The following is a 13,914-nucleotide window of genomic DNA, read 5'->3' as shown; positions in this document are numbered from 1 at the left end:
AGGGTCACACACATGGGCCTGGGGGACACGAGGGGCCGGGGCCCAGCCCCACGGCGGGCAGGCTGGTGGCACAGCGGGCTGCCGCGGCAGGGCACGGCGGGCACAGGCACCCGCCGCCGTTGCTCATGTTTAATCACAAGTGAGGAAATAGAAAACAACAAAAAAAAAAGGGAAGTGAGCGGCGGGGAGAAGAAACGGCGGCGGCGGGGAGGGGGCTGGCAGGGTCAGGCCTGCAGCCCCGTGAGCAAGGTGATGGCCAGCGCGCCCAGGGTGGCCGTGGCCGTGGCCGTGGCGGCGCTGGCCAGCGGGAAGGGCTCGGTGCTCCGCTGCAGCCAGCCGTACGCCTCGTCCAGCCGCTGCCGCTGCAGCTCCGGCCCCACGCGCGCCCGGATGGTCTCGTAGTAGGTGTTGAGGTACCGGATCTGCAGGCAGGCACCGGGGTGGGGGGGCTGTGGGGGCTGCCCCGGCCACCTGCCCCCCTCACCCCCGCGCCCCATCGCTACCCCACACCCCGACCACCCGCCCCATCCGCAGACCCTGCTGCCCCTCTCCATCCACGCGTCCATCCCGGCCCCGTTTACCCACCCTGACCTCACACCGCGGTCCCGGTTTCCCACTACGTCCCCCCCCTCAGCCCCCCTCGGTCTCCCTGTACCCTGGCCCCCCCATCCCTGCTCTGCCCCCCCTGCCCCGAGCACCCCGTACCTGCTCCGGGGACAGGAGGCTGAGGTCGATGAGGTTGCGGTCGTAGGGCACCAGGGACACCACCTCGAAGGTCAGGAAGGGCTTCTCCCCGCTCTGGTGCTGCCGCACAGAGGTGGCGTTGGGTGCCCCCGGCCCTGCCCAGGGGATGCCCCCAGCCCTGCCCTGATGCAGCCCCCCTGGCACTGTGCCCCCCCCCCCACCCCGGCCCCACTGCGCTACCTCGGTCTGCGCCTCCACCACGAGGGCCACGTCCTCGATGCGGATCCCGAACTCGCCATCCCGGTAGTACCCGGGCTCTGGGGGCCGGGAAGGCGCCTGGTGAGTCCCGAGCCCCAGCAATCCCCCAGCCCACCCCAGAGGGGCCGGGTCTGGCCCCTGAGCTGAACGCCTCCTCCCCTGGCCGGGCTCCGTGCTGCGGGGACGTCCCCGGGAGCCCGAGGCACCGGCTGGGGTGGTGGGCACGTACCGATGGAGGTGAACATGCCGGCTGCCAGCGGCACGTTGTTGGACTGGAAGCCCACGGGCCCTGCGAGGGACACGGAGTGGGTCACAGCTCCTGGGGACGGCGCGTGCCACGGGGACACCCCGACAAGGACCGAGGTGTCACCCCGGCAAGGACCATGTGGCCACCGCAGCAAGGACCATGTGGCCACTGCAGCAAGGACCGAGGTGTCAACCCAGCAAGGACCACATGGCCACCGCAGCAAGGACCACATGGCCACCAAAGCAAGGACCATGTGGCCACCACAGCAAGGACCATAGGGCCATCACAGCAAGGACCACGGGACCACCCTGATAAGGACCATGGGATCACCCTGATAAGGACCATGGGACCACCCTGGCAAGGGCCATAGCACCCTGCAGGTAGGGGACACCCGCCCGCAGCAAGAGGCTGAGCTGGGCTATGAGAAGCCCTCGATGAGCCCCTGTCCTCGTCCCTGTCCCCCGCAGCTCAGCCCGTGTCCCCAGCACCTACACTCGTGGACCGAGAGGAAGTTGCCGACGCCGTGGCCAGTCCCGTGGCCGTAGTTGAGTCCCACGTCCCAGAGTGCCCGGCGGGCGAAGGACTCCACCACTCTCCCTGGGGAGTGACGAGGTGGGACGGAGGCCAGTGAGCTGGTCAGGGCCGCCCGTGCCCAGGGGGGCCCGGGCAGGGCCTGGCTCAGCACCCACCTGCCGTGTTGGGGGGGAAGATGAGGCGGGACAGGTCGATGTTGCCCATCAGCACACGGGTGTAGGCTTCCTACGAGGGGCATGGTGGGGGGGCTGAGCGTGGTGGTGCCCCGATACCCCCCCGCAGCACATCCAGCCCTGGCTGGGACCTTGGTGCTGGGTGCTGCAGTGGGGTGCTGGGTGCCGCAGCAAGGTGCTGGCTGGCACGGGAGGGGCTGGTACCTTCTGGAGTGGGGTCGGGACACCCCAGTGCATCGTCCGTGTGATGTCCGTCGTCCCATCCCTGCCAAGGGGGGGATGTGAATGGGGGAGACGCAGCCCCAGCGCTGGCTTTGGGGGCCCCCTGCCACCACCCTGCACTGGGGGCACGGGGAGGGGGGGCTGTGCAGTGTGGGGGGGGGTCCGGGCGAAGGGCTACGCACAGGTATTGCCCTCCCGTGTCCGAAAGGTACATCTCATCCACAGACAGCGTCCGGCTGCTCCCGTTGGTGGGGCTGCGAGGGGACGGGGGGGTCAGAGCCCGCTCCCAGCCCCCAGCTGCCCACTCCCCGCTCAGCTGGGGCCGAGCCGTACCTGTAGTGGGCCAGCGCCGCGTTGAGCCCACTGGCCGAGATGGACTGGAAGCTGGGCCCGCGGCTGTGCTCCTGGGCCCTGGAAGGCAGCGGGGAGGGAGATGCTGGGGGTCCCCAGCTGCCCTGCAGTGGGCGGGAGGGGGGGTCCGCAGCGGCAGCACTGACAGGCGGAGCGTGTCGATGTGCTGTGCCCCCGAAAACTCGTCCACCCGCCCCTGCGGGACCATCTTCTCCAGCCACACCAGGTACTGGATGACAGCCACTGCGTCCCGAACCTGGGGGTGGCCCGGTGACATCAGGGGGTAACATCAGCACCCCACTTCCCCCCGCCTGCCCCCCACTTCTGCTCGGGACTGTGGGTACGGGGACAGCCCTTACGTGGGCGGCTCGCAGCAGCTCCTGCTCCTTGGTGTTTTTCACAGCCTTGGCCAGCATGACGGGCGAGTAGCTGTCCTCCAGCAGCTTCTCCTGCAGGGACAGGTTGGGGGTGGCATGGCCCCGGGGACGGCCCCGTGCCACCGAGACATGGGGGGGGGGGTGCGGGCCCCCCCCCCATGTCTCGGTGGCACGGGGCCGTCCCCAAACCCATCAGCACCCACATCACCCCTGGCCAGGCTCAGTGGTGATGCCCTACCTGGGGGATGACCCCGTAGAGGCCATATGTCGTGTACTCGGTGCCCAGCCACACGGTGACGTTGCCCTCGGCGTAGCGGCGGAGGTGGGCACCCACCTGCCCGTACTCCTGCAGCTCCACGCACAGTGGCCCCGGGCAACCGGCCCGCAGGGACTGCCGCGCCTCCGCCGCCAGCCGCCCCTCGTCCACGAACAGGCTGCGGAGGGACGCGGGGTGGCGTGGGCACAGCCATGGGGGTGGCCGCCTGCCTCTGGTCCCCAGCCCTCTCTGGTGTGACCCACATGTCTGGGCTCAGAGGGGCTGGGAACGGGGGGTCAGCCTCAGGGTGTGCTGGGAGGGAGGGGGCTGCACCCCCAGGGTGGGCTGGGAGGGAGGGGGCTGGGCCTGGGGAAGATGCTGAGCTTGGAGGGGACACACAATGGTGCTGGGCGCTGCAGGACGTGGTGGGCTCTGGGGAAGGGGGCAGCTGGGCCAGGAGAGGGTCCCGTGGGTGCTGGCCCCCAGAAGGGAAGAGGGGGTGGGTGCTGAGCCCTGCCCGTGCCTGCAGGGAGGTGCTGCCCACCTGATGGTGGTGGTGGTGAGGAGGGTGTAGGAGTAGAAGACGGGGTTGTAGGGGATGTCGTCTCCGCGGAGGTTGAAGAGCCCTGCCGGGAACGAGACCTCGGAGCCTGTGCCCACCGGCTGCCCTCCCACCCCCAGGGCTCGGAGCCCACGGCACCCACCATGGCTCCCACCACGGCTCCCACCACAACACCCACCCCGGCCCCGTGGCTACCCACAGGCTGTCTCCTCCAGCCCCGACAGCAGCACGGCCGTGGGGTGCCGGACATGCTGCTCCATCTGCGCCCGGATCCCGGCCACCTTCTCCTGCCAGCTGCTCCCTGGGAGGGGGCGAGCGCTGGCTGGGCTCAGGGACCACCACAGCCCCCCGGGCTGGGGGGTGCCACGGGTGACCCCCCGACCCAGCAGCCTCGGGGGACGGCGGCCGTACCAGTGAACGCTGCCGGGAGGCTGTAGATCTCGCCGGAGGCTGGAGGGGGTCTCTGGTCACCCCACACCTGGTCCACGAGGTTGATCTCGATGGGGCGCAGGGTCCGGCCGGAGCCGTGCAGGGCCCGGCTGTAGCTGTTCCAGGTGTCTGGGGGGGGGGAGCAGCCCACGGTTGGGGGCACCTGGTCAATCCGCACCCAGGAGCTGCCCCTGCGCTGGGCAGGGTGACCCCCATGATGGCCAACCCTACCGATGGAGAAGAGGAAGGGGTCCAAGCTGATGTTCCCCCCCACGGGAACCGCCTCCAGGATCCACAGCCCGATGGACTCGATCCAGGCTGCAGCAGAGAGCGGGGTGGCACCGCGGGGACGAGCCACGTCCCGGCCCACGCTGAGCCCAGTCCTGGGCGCGGGGGGGTGCCGCAGCAGCCCCCCAGCCTGCCCCCCACTGACGCGTCCTCTGCAGCTCCCAGTTGCAGTCCAGCTGCCGCTCTGCCTGCGTCCAGTAGCGGCTGTCGGTCCACAGGGCAGCCCTGTCCTGCGTCACCACGCCGGTGCCTGGCACGGCAGCGGGGCATCAGGCGTCACCTCTCCAGGCAGCCAGCGAGGACCCCCGGGGATCCCCACCCCGACCTCCTGTGTGGAGCGGGACCGTGCCCTGCCCCGAGGGGCCCCGAGGGTCCCCAAGGGCGAGGAGCAGCCCGCAGCCGCCCATCCTGGCACCCATCCCGGCACCCATCCTGGCACCCACCTGCAGAGCCGGTGAAGCCGGTCAGCCAGCCCAGCCGTGCATCCCGCTCGGCGATGTACTCGCTCTGGGGCCGGGGACGGAGCCGTGAGAGGCAGCCGTGGGCACTGGCCGGGGCCCCGCTCCCCGGGGACACGGGCAGGCTGCTGCCTTACCATGTGGGCGTCCGTGGAGGGCACGACGTAGGCGTGGACGCCGTGGGCTCGCATGGTGCCCCGCAGAGCGGCGAGCCGCGCCGTGGTGTTGGTGGCCGTAGGGGGCAGGTACTGGTGGCACAAGGGGACACGTGCTGGGGGGGGCACCAGCGGCAGCGGTGGGGCTGGGGGGTGGCCCCACGAGGGGTGTCCCAGGAGCAGGGACAGGGTGGGGCTCACCGGTGGGTCCGTGGAGCAGTCCCGGACATCGGTCCTGGCAGAGGCAGCCCCTGCGGCACAGCCTGGGGACACGGGGACACCCGGGAGCCTTGGGCTGCAGCCCGGGGTCCCGCTGGCCCCTTGCTCCAGCCCAGAGCCAGCACCGGGGCAGCTGCGTCCCCTGTCCCCAGTCCCAAGCACGGAGCCAGCCCAGCGCTGGGGCTTTTTGCCAAAACCAGTGTTCCCAGCCCCAGCCAACGCCATCACCCGGCTCAAGAGGAAGCAAACGCTCCTGGGCACGGCCAGTGCCCATGGCAGGGACAGGCCCGGGGCGCAGTGGGACCCTCAGGAGGCGCAGCCAGTGCCCACCATGCCCAGGCGCTGGGGAGGGGGCTGACAGGGGCCGGTGCTGGGCATCCCTGGCGCTGGGGCTGCTGGAGGACCTGGCCGGCAGCCAGGGACGTGCCCTGGCGGGACCTGGCCTGTCCCCAGCGCCACTCTGCATCAGGTGCCACCGCCAGCACCGCCATCCCCCGAGCTCTCCATCACTGTCACCTGTGGGCAGGGACCTGGCTCTCCACCTCGGGCCAAGGGCACCAGGCTCAGGTCCATGGGGCAGCGGGGCAGTGGGTCACCCTCAGCGTGGTGTGGCCTTGGGCGCCTGGGCACTGTGCCCCTGGGAGCTGCTCCCTCCCCTCCCCAGAGCCCATCGCTGGGGTCAGGCAGCAGGATGGGCCCCTCGGGCAGCGGGGCTGGGGCAGCGGCAGAACACCCCTGCGCCCCACGCTGGCACCAGCCCGGCTCCGGGGGGGGCTCAGGGTGCGCCAGCCCACCCCACCGCCCAGCCCAGCCCCTCCGACGTACCGTGGAGCAGGAGCACCCAGGCTGCGGCCCACGGCGCGGGGGGCATGGCTGCGCCGGGGGTGCCGGGGAGCCGAGGGGACGCTCCCGCAGCGCCTCGGGTGACAGGTCCCTCCTCCCGCGCCTTTGCCCCAGGGGCGAAGGGGTGCGGGATGAGAGGGCCAAGGTCCCGCGCAGGCACGGGGGGGTTGTTGTCCCGTGCATTGACAGTGAATCCTGCCGCTAAATGAAAGCAAACAGCAAACTCGGCACAAAGTCCAAAGATCCTCGCGGGGCAGAGGCAGGGCTGTGCCCGCGCAGCCTGGCACGGTGTGCCCCGCTCCCCGGCGTCCCCAGGAAAGCTCTGTCCCCCGGAGCCACGGAGAGCTGACGTGGGGACCCCTGGGGTGGGGGCACCCTGGGGGGGTCACGCTGCCGGGGCCAGCCAGCTCCCCGAGCCAGCCCTGCTCCTCCTCTGCCAGGGAGTGGGGCAGAGCATCCTCCTGGGCATGGCTATGGTGGTCCCAGCGCCTGGTGGTGGTCCCAGCGCCTGGTGGCACCCCAAGGCTGGGGCTGGCAGAGACCAGTGACACACAATTTGCATTCCCTGGCCACGGCTGGGCTCCTCATTTTTTTTTACGTGGCTGTTGTTCCATGCGGCTCTAGCAGCGGGGTTGGCAGTCTCACACCCGCAGGCTTTTCACCCCAGGGACAAGCCGGTGGGCACAGAGGGCGTCCGTGCCACGCTCGCCACCATGCCAGGCGCTGGCCTGGCTGCTCCGCGCTGAAACCTCCGCGCCCCGTCGGTGAGGTGACGTGCCAGCTCTGGGCTCCCCAGGGATGGGGGATGCCTGGGCAGTGCCAGGGCAAAGCGGGGCGAGGAGAGGATGGAGAGGAGCTGTGTCACCGCAGCGACCGTCCCGCTCTGTCACCGGGATGCTGCTCACCACGAGGTGGCACCAGGACCGCGCTGTGCAGCCGCACAGACCCCTGTCCCTCTGTCCCTCTGTCCCTCTGTCCCGTCCCCCCCGTCCCCTGCCCACCCGCCCGGTCCTGCCACAGCTCCGGGCTGGCAGCAGCGAAGCCCGGTGGTCCCGCCGAGGCCGGGCACACTCATGTCATGAATGATCTCAGCTGCCTGTGCCTGGCAGCACGACCCCTGGGCTCGGGGGCGCCCAGGAGGGGGACGGGGGGGGATCACCCGCCTCAGCAGCCCCAGCACGGACCGGGCAGGGACAGGGAGAGGGGGGACGTCGGATGCCACCAAAGCTGCCCGTAATTGTTGCTGCCACAAAAGTTTCTCAAGGCTGCGTGAGGCGGTTGCCATGGCGACGGTCAGCAGCCGTTTGCTGCCATCCTGCTAATTACTGAAATGCGCTAATGATGCTGCCGCCGTCCTCCCCGCCTGGGCCCTGCCCAGTGCCAGGCTGGGGGCTGCACCCGCAGCGGTGCCCAGGCCCCGCTGTCCCCCGCCGCCCCTCACCGCCCAGCTGCACGTCCAGCCCGTGGGGTCCGTGTGGTGACAAGGGTGTCCCCCCACCCCCTTATCCCACCCTCTGCGGTGCCACCCCCCCGCGCCGCATCCAAGGGATGGGGCTGAGGCCGGCCCAGCCCGTCCCCGTGGGTACAGCATCACCGTGAGCCCTGTGGCTGCATGTCCCTCCTCCTCCTCGCCCAGCACAGGGGGGTGGCACCAACCATCCCCGGGGACCCCCGGGGCCGCGTGCCGCCGCGAGCAAGCCAGCGTCAACAGGACGAAGCTCCTTGGCCGCCGCGCGTCCGGTGGGGCCCTTCCCTCCCGCGGGAGGTTTCCTCGAAGATGAGCCGGAGGAAGGCTTTGGGGGGGACATCCTCCCTTTGTGGGCTATTGTTGGCCTTCCGTCACCTGCAGAGGCCGCGGGGTGACTCAGACCGGGGTGACGCGCCCGGCAAACAGGACGCGGGTCGGGGAGGGAGGGAGGGTGCGCGCGGCCGCAGGAATGCGGAAGCGAGGGGTGGCACGGGGGTGCTGCCAAGATCCCTCGTGCAGGCAGGGCCTGCCTGCCCCTGCCTGCCGCTGCCTGCCCCTGCCTGCTCCTGCCCACTCCTGCCTGCCCCTGCCTGCTCCTGCCTGTCCCTGCCTGCTCCTGCCTGCCCCTGCCTGCTGCTGCCTGCCCCTGCCAGCTCCTGCCCACTCCTGCCTGCCCCTGCCTGCCGCTGCCTGCCCCTGCCTGCTCCTGCCCACTCCTGCCTGCCCCTGCCTGCTCCTGCCTGCCCCTGCCTGCTGCTGCCTGCCCCTGCCAGCTCCTGCCCACTCCTGCCTGCCCCTGCCTGCCGCTGCCTGTCCCTGCCTGCTCCTGCCTGTCCCTGCCTGCCCCTTGCCAGTCCTGCCAGCTCCTGCCTGCCCCTGCCTGCCTCTGCCCACTCCTGCCCATTCCTGCCCACCTCTGCCTGTCCCTGCCCACTCCTGCCTCTCTCTGCCCATTCCTGCCTGCACCTGCCTGTCCCTGCCCGCTCCTGCCTGCCCCTGCCTGCTCCTGCCCGCTCCTGCCTGCACCTGCCTGCCCCTGCCTGCTGCTGCCTGCCCCTGTCCCACCCTGCCCGCCCCTGCCTGCTCCTGCCTGCCCCTGTCCAACCCTGCCTGCCGCTGCCTGCTCCTGCCTGCCCCTGCCCACTCCTGCCTGCCCCTGCCTGCCCTGGTGCCCAGGATGGTGGGCTGTGGGGGTCCCCACGGGGTTACAAACAGGGTTGGGTCTCCCTGGACCCCCAGACCCCACCAGGTCTGTGGGGGCTGAAGGGTGATGTCCTGGCACGGTGCCCGCTTCAGCCCCTGCCCTGGCCCGCCCGGAGCCGGGGGCTGCACTGCCCACCCTGTGCCCCCTCCCCGCACAGGCAGCAGCCCCCTCGCCGTGCCCCTCGGCACAGGGGGCTTTGTGCCCGCCCTGAGCAGCGACTGGATGACCTGGGGGGGCAGCAGCGGGGGGGGCTGTAGAGGACCCCTCTGTGGGCACCACCTGGGGGGGCAGAGGGGCAGGGGCTGCCGGGGGCGGTGGGCACGGGGGGTGCCAGGGCAGCCTCCTGCCCCCCTTGGGTGCCTGGGGAAGGGGGGGTGGGCTGGGAGGGGGGCCTGGGCCAGGCTGGGAGGGGGGTCCCAGGGCTCGGGGCCAGGCTGGGAGGGGGGTCCCAGAGCCCTGGCGGGGGAAGCCGGTGGGGGATCCCCGGGAGATGCTGGCGGGGGTGTCCCGGGCGGGGGGCGGGCGCTGGGGCGGGGCGGGGGCGGACCCCCCCCCTCGGGGGCCCGGTGGCCACATGACCGGGCGGGCGGCGGGGCCGGGCCGGGCTCTCACCGCCTACAAATGCGGCTCCCCCGCACCGGGGCCGCCGCCGCCGCCGCCGCCGCCCCGGGACCCCCCGCCGCCCCCCGCATGGCCGCGCCGCGCTGGCTCCTGGCGCTGCTCCTGCTCTGCCTCGCCCTGGCCGCCGCCGGTGAGTGCCGGGACCCCCGGGACCCCCCGCCCCGAGCCCCGGTGCCCGGGCTGGCAGCGGGGGGCTGGGGGGGGCGGCGGGCTGAGCGGGGCCGGGGGGACCGGGGGGACCGGCACCCCCTGCGGAGGACAAAGCACTTTTCATGGAGCCGACAACCCCCCGCTGTCCCTCGGGTGGCCGAGGGCCGGGAGCCACCACTGCCACCGGCCGTGGGACACGGCCCCCCCCGATGCCGCCGTGACAGCCCGGGGCACGGCCGGGCACCCACGGGCCCTTCTCGGCCCGGCACGGCCCGGCCCCGCGGCTGGACGGGGGCTGGCACCCAAGCATCCCTGCGGGGACAAGGGGACCGGGGGGAGCGGGCACTGCCCAGGGAGAGGGGGCGAGGGACCCTGCCCTTCGCTGGCAGGGAGGGGGCACAGGAGGGTGGCTTTGGGGACAGCTGAGGCTGGGCTGCTCCGTGCCCCTCGGTGGCCGCACGAGGTGGCCGTGCTTGGCGCAGGTGGCCCGGCCGCCTCGGCGCAGGAAGCACTCGGCCGGCCAATGGCTCCTGCTGGGGGCAATTCAGGAAACCCTTGTCTTGGGCCAGGCCGCGGGAGCCGCAGGCGAGCCCCGCAGCGTCCCCGTCCCACGTGCGGGGTGCGGGACCCGGCTCACGCTCTTCCCGCCGTCCCCAGGGCCGCTGGGCCGGGCGCCTGACGGGAAGGACGCCGAGGACGGGCTCATCCGGACGCTGGTGCGGCCGCGGGGTGCGCGGCGCGGGGCCGGGCCCCGGCCGGGGGGCTGGCGGAGGTACCGGCGGCCCCGGCCCCGGCTTTCCCACAAGGGCCCCATGCCCTTCTGAGGCAGGTGAGGAGCAGCGGGGCGTGGGGGGGACACGCGTGACACTGATGCGGGGGGGACTCACGCGTGCCTGGGTGTGCTCTTGTTGCAGGGTGGCCACCAGCCCTCCGGGGACGCGGCCCCCATCTCCGTGTCCTCGCCTGCTCCGCTTGTCTGCCGGCCCCGAGCGCGGGGTCCCACCTGTGAGCCCTCGGCTGGCGTCACCTCCTCCCTGCGCCTGGCCCTGCTGGCCCCAGCACCGTGGGTGCCTCCCGCCTCCCCTCGCCGCCTCCTGGGGCTGGCGGGGAGCGGGTGGCCCGTGTGGCTCGTGGCGGGGCCGGGCGCTGCCGCGGTGGCCCTGTGCCGATGGGCGCGGGGCTGCCCTGGGTGCCGGCTCGCCAGGACGCACGGGCTTTGCGCAAAGCACTTTGTCAGGCGGAGGAGCTTCTCCGCGGGGTCTGGGAGCTCCCTCGGGGCTCCTGCCCCGGCCCTGCCAGTTGCCCCCGTGCCGGGGTGAGCACGGAGCTCGTCCTGCTGGGGTCTATTTATTCCCATGGTGCCAATCCCGCACCCTGGGTGAGCTGCTCTCCCCTCCCCGGTGAGCCTGGGGTCCCCCTCCCGCTGGCAGACCCACCTCCTGGGGACCCCCGAGGTGTGGGGTGCCCACCCAGGACACAGCGTGGGGCTCGGGGCCCCTCTGCCTGCCATGGGACAGTGGGAGAAGGGGGGCACTGGGGTCTCTGTGTCAAACACTGACGGATGCCAAAGGGGGGGCCCGTGCTCTGAGCGCTGCCGGGTCCTGCCGACCGCGTTTCTCGTGTCTGTAAAGATTTATTCCGTGTAAATACATCTTTATAATAAAGATTTACGATGACAGTAGACCCCTATTTTTGCAGGTGCGGGCACGGGGAGGGCTCCAGGGGCCCTCTGCTCCCTCCTGGCGCTGCCTGGTGCCGGCTGAGGGGGCCAAAGCAGCCCCTTCCCCAGCCCGGTGCTGGCAGAGAAGATGCCCAGCAAAGAGAGGAACGGGCTGCCAGGCCTGTGGAGGTGGGGAGGAGGGTGGGCAAACACCCGAGGGCAGCGTCCCCGGCGCTGGGTGATGGCGGAGGGGACGCTGGAAGGGCACAGGGATGCTGGTCCCAGCTGGGGCAGCGTGGGCTGAGGGGCTGGGGGACCCTCGGGCTGCGGAGCACAGGCCCTGAGCCCCCCCCCCTTATCCCCTTCTGGGGTTTGTTTTCCTGCTCACCCGAATTCCCTCTGCGGTGGCATCGGCTGCGTGACGAAGGGCTGAGCCCTAAGAACGGCTTTAAAAGTGGGAGCGGGGCGGTGGGACAGGCTGGGCTGCGGAGGGGCTGTGGGGGGACCCTTCACAACCAGAGGAGGTCCCACTGGACTCTGCTGCCTTCAGGCAGCCCCAGCAGCTCCCAGATCCCCCCTTTTGCCCCAGCCTGACCCCCCCCAGCCCCGGGGAGCTGTCCCCACAGCCCCACACACAGGAGCAGCTGCGGGTGCCTGGTACCTGGCGTCTCCATCCCTGGTGTCCCTGACACCCCCTCTCGGGTGTCCCCATCCTGGTGTCCACGTCCATGGTGTCTCCATCCTGGTGTCCATGGTGTACCCATCCTGGTGTACCCATCCTGGTGTCAGTGTCCATAGTGTCCCCATCCTGGTATCCGTGTCCATGGTCTCCCCATCCTGGTGTCCCCATCCTGGTGTCCATGTCCGTGGTGTCCCCATCCCGGTGTCCATGTCCATGGTCTCCCCATCCTGGTGTCCCCATCCTGGTGTCCATGGTGTCCCCATCCTGGTGTCCATGTCCATGGTCTCCCCATCCTGGTGTCCCCATCCTCGTGTCCATGTCCATGGTGTCCCCATCCTGGTGTCCCCATCCTGGTGTCCATGTCCATGGTCTCCCCATCCTGGTGTCCCCATCCTGGTGTCCCCATCCCCGGTGTCCCCGTCCCCACAAGGCTCTGTGCGAGCAGGACCCACGCAGAGTGCATTGGGTTGGGGCTCAATGGCCTGAGGGTCCCTGTAGGACCTTGCGGGTGGGTGGGGGCCGAGCCCTGCAGAGGGCACGGTGCCGGGCTGCGGGCAGGGGAGCGCGCCAGCCGTGGGGGTACGGGCGGGGGGCGGCGGCACCGGCGGGGAGGGGGTTAAGGGGGCCGCCGGGGAGCGGAAAGGCTGCAGCTGCGGGGCTGGGAGCAGGGCTGGGCCCAGCTGGGCTCCATTAGCTCGTCCTGCAGGGCTGGGGAGGGATGTGCGCCACGGCCACGGCCACAGCCACACCAGCGCGCTCCCGCCTCACCCCGCGCCCGCCGCTGCCTCCTGCCCCTCTCCGCCGCGGGGTGGGGGGGTGGGTGGGCGAGAGCTGTGATGGGGGCAGGATGTGGTGCCCTGGCCACAGCCCCCCTGGCTGCCCCCAACTACGGCTCTGGCTGGCCCGGGGTGGGGTGTGGGGGGGTACCATTCCTCCATTGCCACCCTACGGTGCTGCTGCTCCTGGTTTGAACTGAGAGGGCTCTCCCCCTGCTCCTCAAACCGCCCCTCAGCACCAGCGGGTCGCTGCAGGCAGCCAGCACCCTGCCCGTGGGCTCTGCAGGGCGCAGGCAGGACGGGCAGCGGGGGCTGGCCCGGGAGCCCCCCCCGGAGCAGGCTGCTGTGGCTGTGCCAGGCAGGCAGAGATGCCCCATGGCTGCACCGGGCATCGCCCAGCCCCAGGCGGGGGCTTGGGCCATGGCCAGGGGATGCACAGCTGAGCCCTGACCCTGGCCCTCCCGTGCCAGCCTGGAAGGAGGAGGCCAGGGAGGACCCCCCGGTTGGGCTGTGGCCAGCAGTGCCGGAGGAAAAGGCTCCTGGGCCGGGAGACCTAAGGAATCTCTGGCTCTTCCTGGCCTGGCCGGCTGCCCGCAGGCAGGTGGGACGCTGCTGGGCTCCGCCACGTTCGCCCTGCACCGTGCGCCGTGCCAGGGCCCCTGCGCCGCGGCGGGGAGTGGGGCAGTGGGACGGTGGGCACAGGGCAGTGCTGGGGACGGGGGCACGGGTGGGTGGGCAGGGAGGCACTGCCGGAGCGGCATCTCCAGCGAGAGGGCTGCCAGGGGGTCAGAGCCGGGGGCTGCGAGGGCTGCGGAGCCGGGGGCAGACGGCGAGGGCGTACAGGCAGCCCCCGGCGCAGGCGGCTGCCCGGCTGCTGGCCCTGGGTGCAGGTACGGGTGCAGGTCCCAGCACGGCGAGGACGCGGTGCTCTGCTGGGCCCCAGCTCGCTGAGTGGGGAAGCGAGGGTGCTGGGTGTGCTGGGAGCGGGGACGGGGACGGGCTGAGCAACCGCTGGAGCCTCCAGGCCTGGGGACCTCTGGCTGCGTCCAGGGGGACAGACAGGGCCCACCGCCCTGCCGGTACCGGTGATGGACATCCCGGGGGGACAGGGGACACTGGCTGTGCCAGTGATGGACATCCCATGGGGACATGGGACACCAGCAGTGCTGGCAGTGGACATCCCAGGGGGACATGGGACACTGGTGGTGCTGGCAGTGGACATCCCAAGGGGACATGGGACACGGGCAGTGCCGCAATCACAGGCTGAGCCTAACGGCTCGCGGCAGGCACACGCTGC

The 13,914-nt window shown here is 71.7% G+C and overlaps 2 protein-coding genes across 2 annotated transcripts; one reads left to right on the top strand and one right to left on the bottom strand.

Moving 5' to 3' along the window:
• Positions 1–224: 224 nt before the first annotated feature.
• XPNPEP2 (X-prolyl aminopeptidase 2) lies at positions 225–9,420 on the bottom strand. Its single transcript, XM_068419789.1, is given in 23 exon segments — positions 225–422; positions 706–804; positions 925–1,001; positions 1,172–1,231; positions 1,682–1,786; positions 1,879–1,948; positions 2,101–2,161; positions 2,301–2,372; positions 2,452–2,529; positions 2,616–2,725; positions 2,829–2,918; positions 3,085–3,280; positions 3,647–3,728; positions 3,864–3,965; positions 4,076–4,222; positions 4,325–4,411; positions 4,527–4,631; positions 4,825–4,888; positions 4,977–5,087; positions 5,196–5,257; positions 6,039–6,135; positions 6,137–6,257; positions 9,341–9,420. Coding segments are annotated over 23 exon segments (2,274 nt in total).
• On the top strand, positions 9,418–11,063 carry APLN (apelin). The gene is made up of 3 exons (XM_068420013.1): positions 9,418–9,479; positions 10,157–10,328; positions 10,414–11,063. Exons 1-2 carry the CDS (start codon positions 9,419–9,421, stop codon positions 10,321–10,323), a joined length of 228 nt encoding a protein of 75 aa, XP_068276114.1. The 5' UTR covers position 9,418; the 3' UTR covers positions 10,324–10,328; positions 10,414–11,063.
• Positions 11,064–13,914: the final 2,851 nt, after the last annotated feature.

This window comes from Nyctibius grandis, chromosome 29, assembly GCF_013368605.1.
Source record: "Nyctibius grandis isolate bNycGra1 chromosome 29, bNycGra1.pri, whole genome shotgun sequence".
Lineage (NCBI taxonomy): Eukaryota > Metazoa > Chordata > Aves > Nyctibiiformes > Nyctibiidae > Nyctibius > Nyctibius grandis.
Note: the sequence above shows the minus strand (reverse complement) of the source record. Positions and strands in the feature narration are given on the sequence as shown.

Bases quoted from the DNA above. Each gene is read 5' to 3' on its own strand.
- APLN (XM_068420013.1), top strand. From the start codon at position 9,419: ATGGCCGCGCCGCGCTGGCTCCTGGCGCTGCTCCTGCTCTGCCTCGCC. The intron at 9,480-10,156 runs GTGAGTGCCGGG...CGCCGTCCCCAG, and splicing joins CCTCGCCCTGGCCGCCGCCG to GGCCGCTGGGCCGGGCGCCT.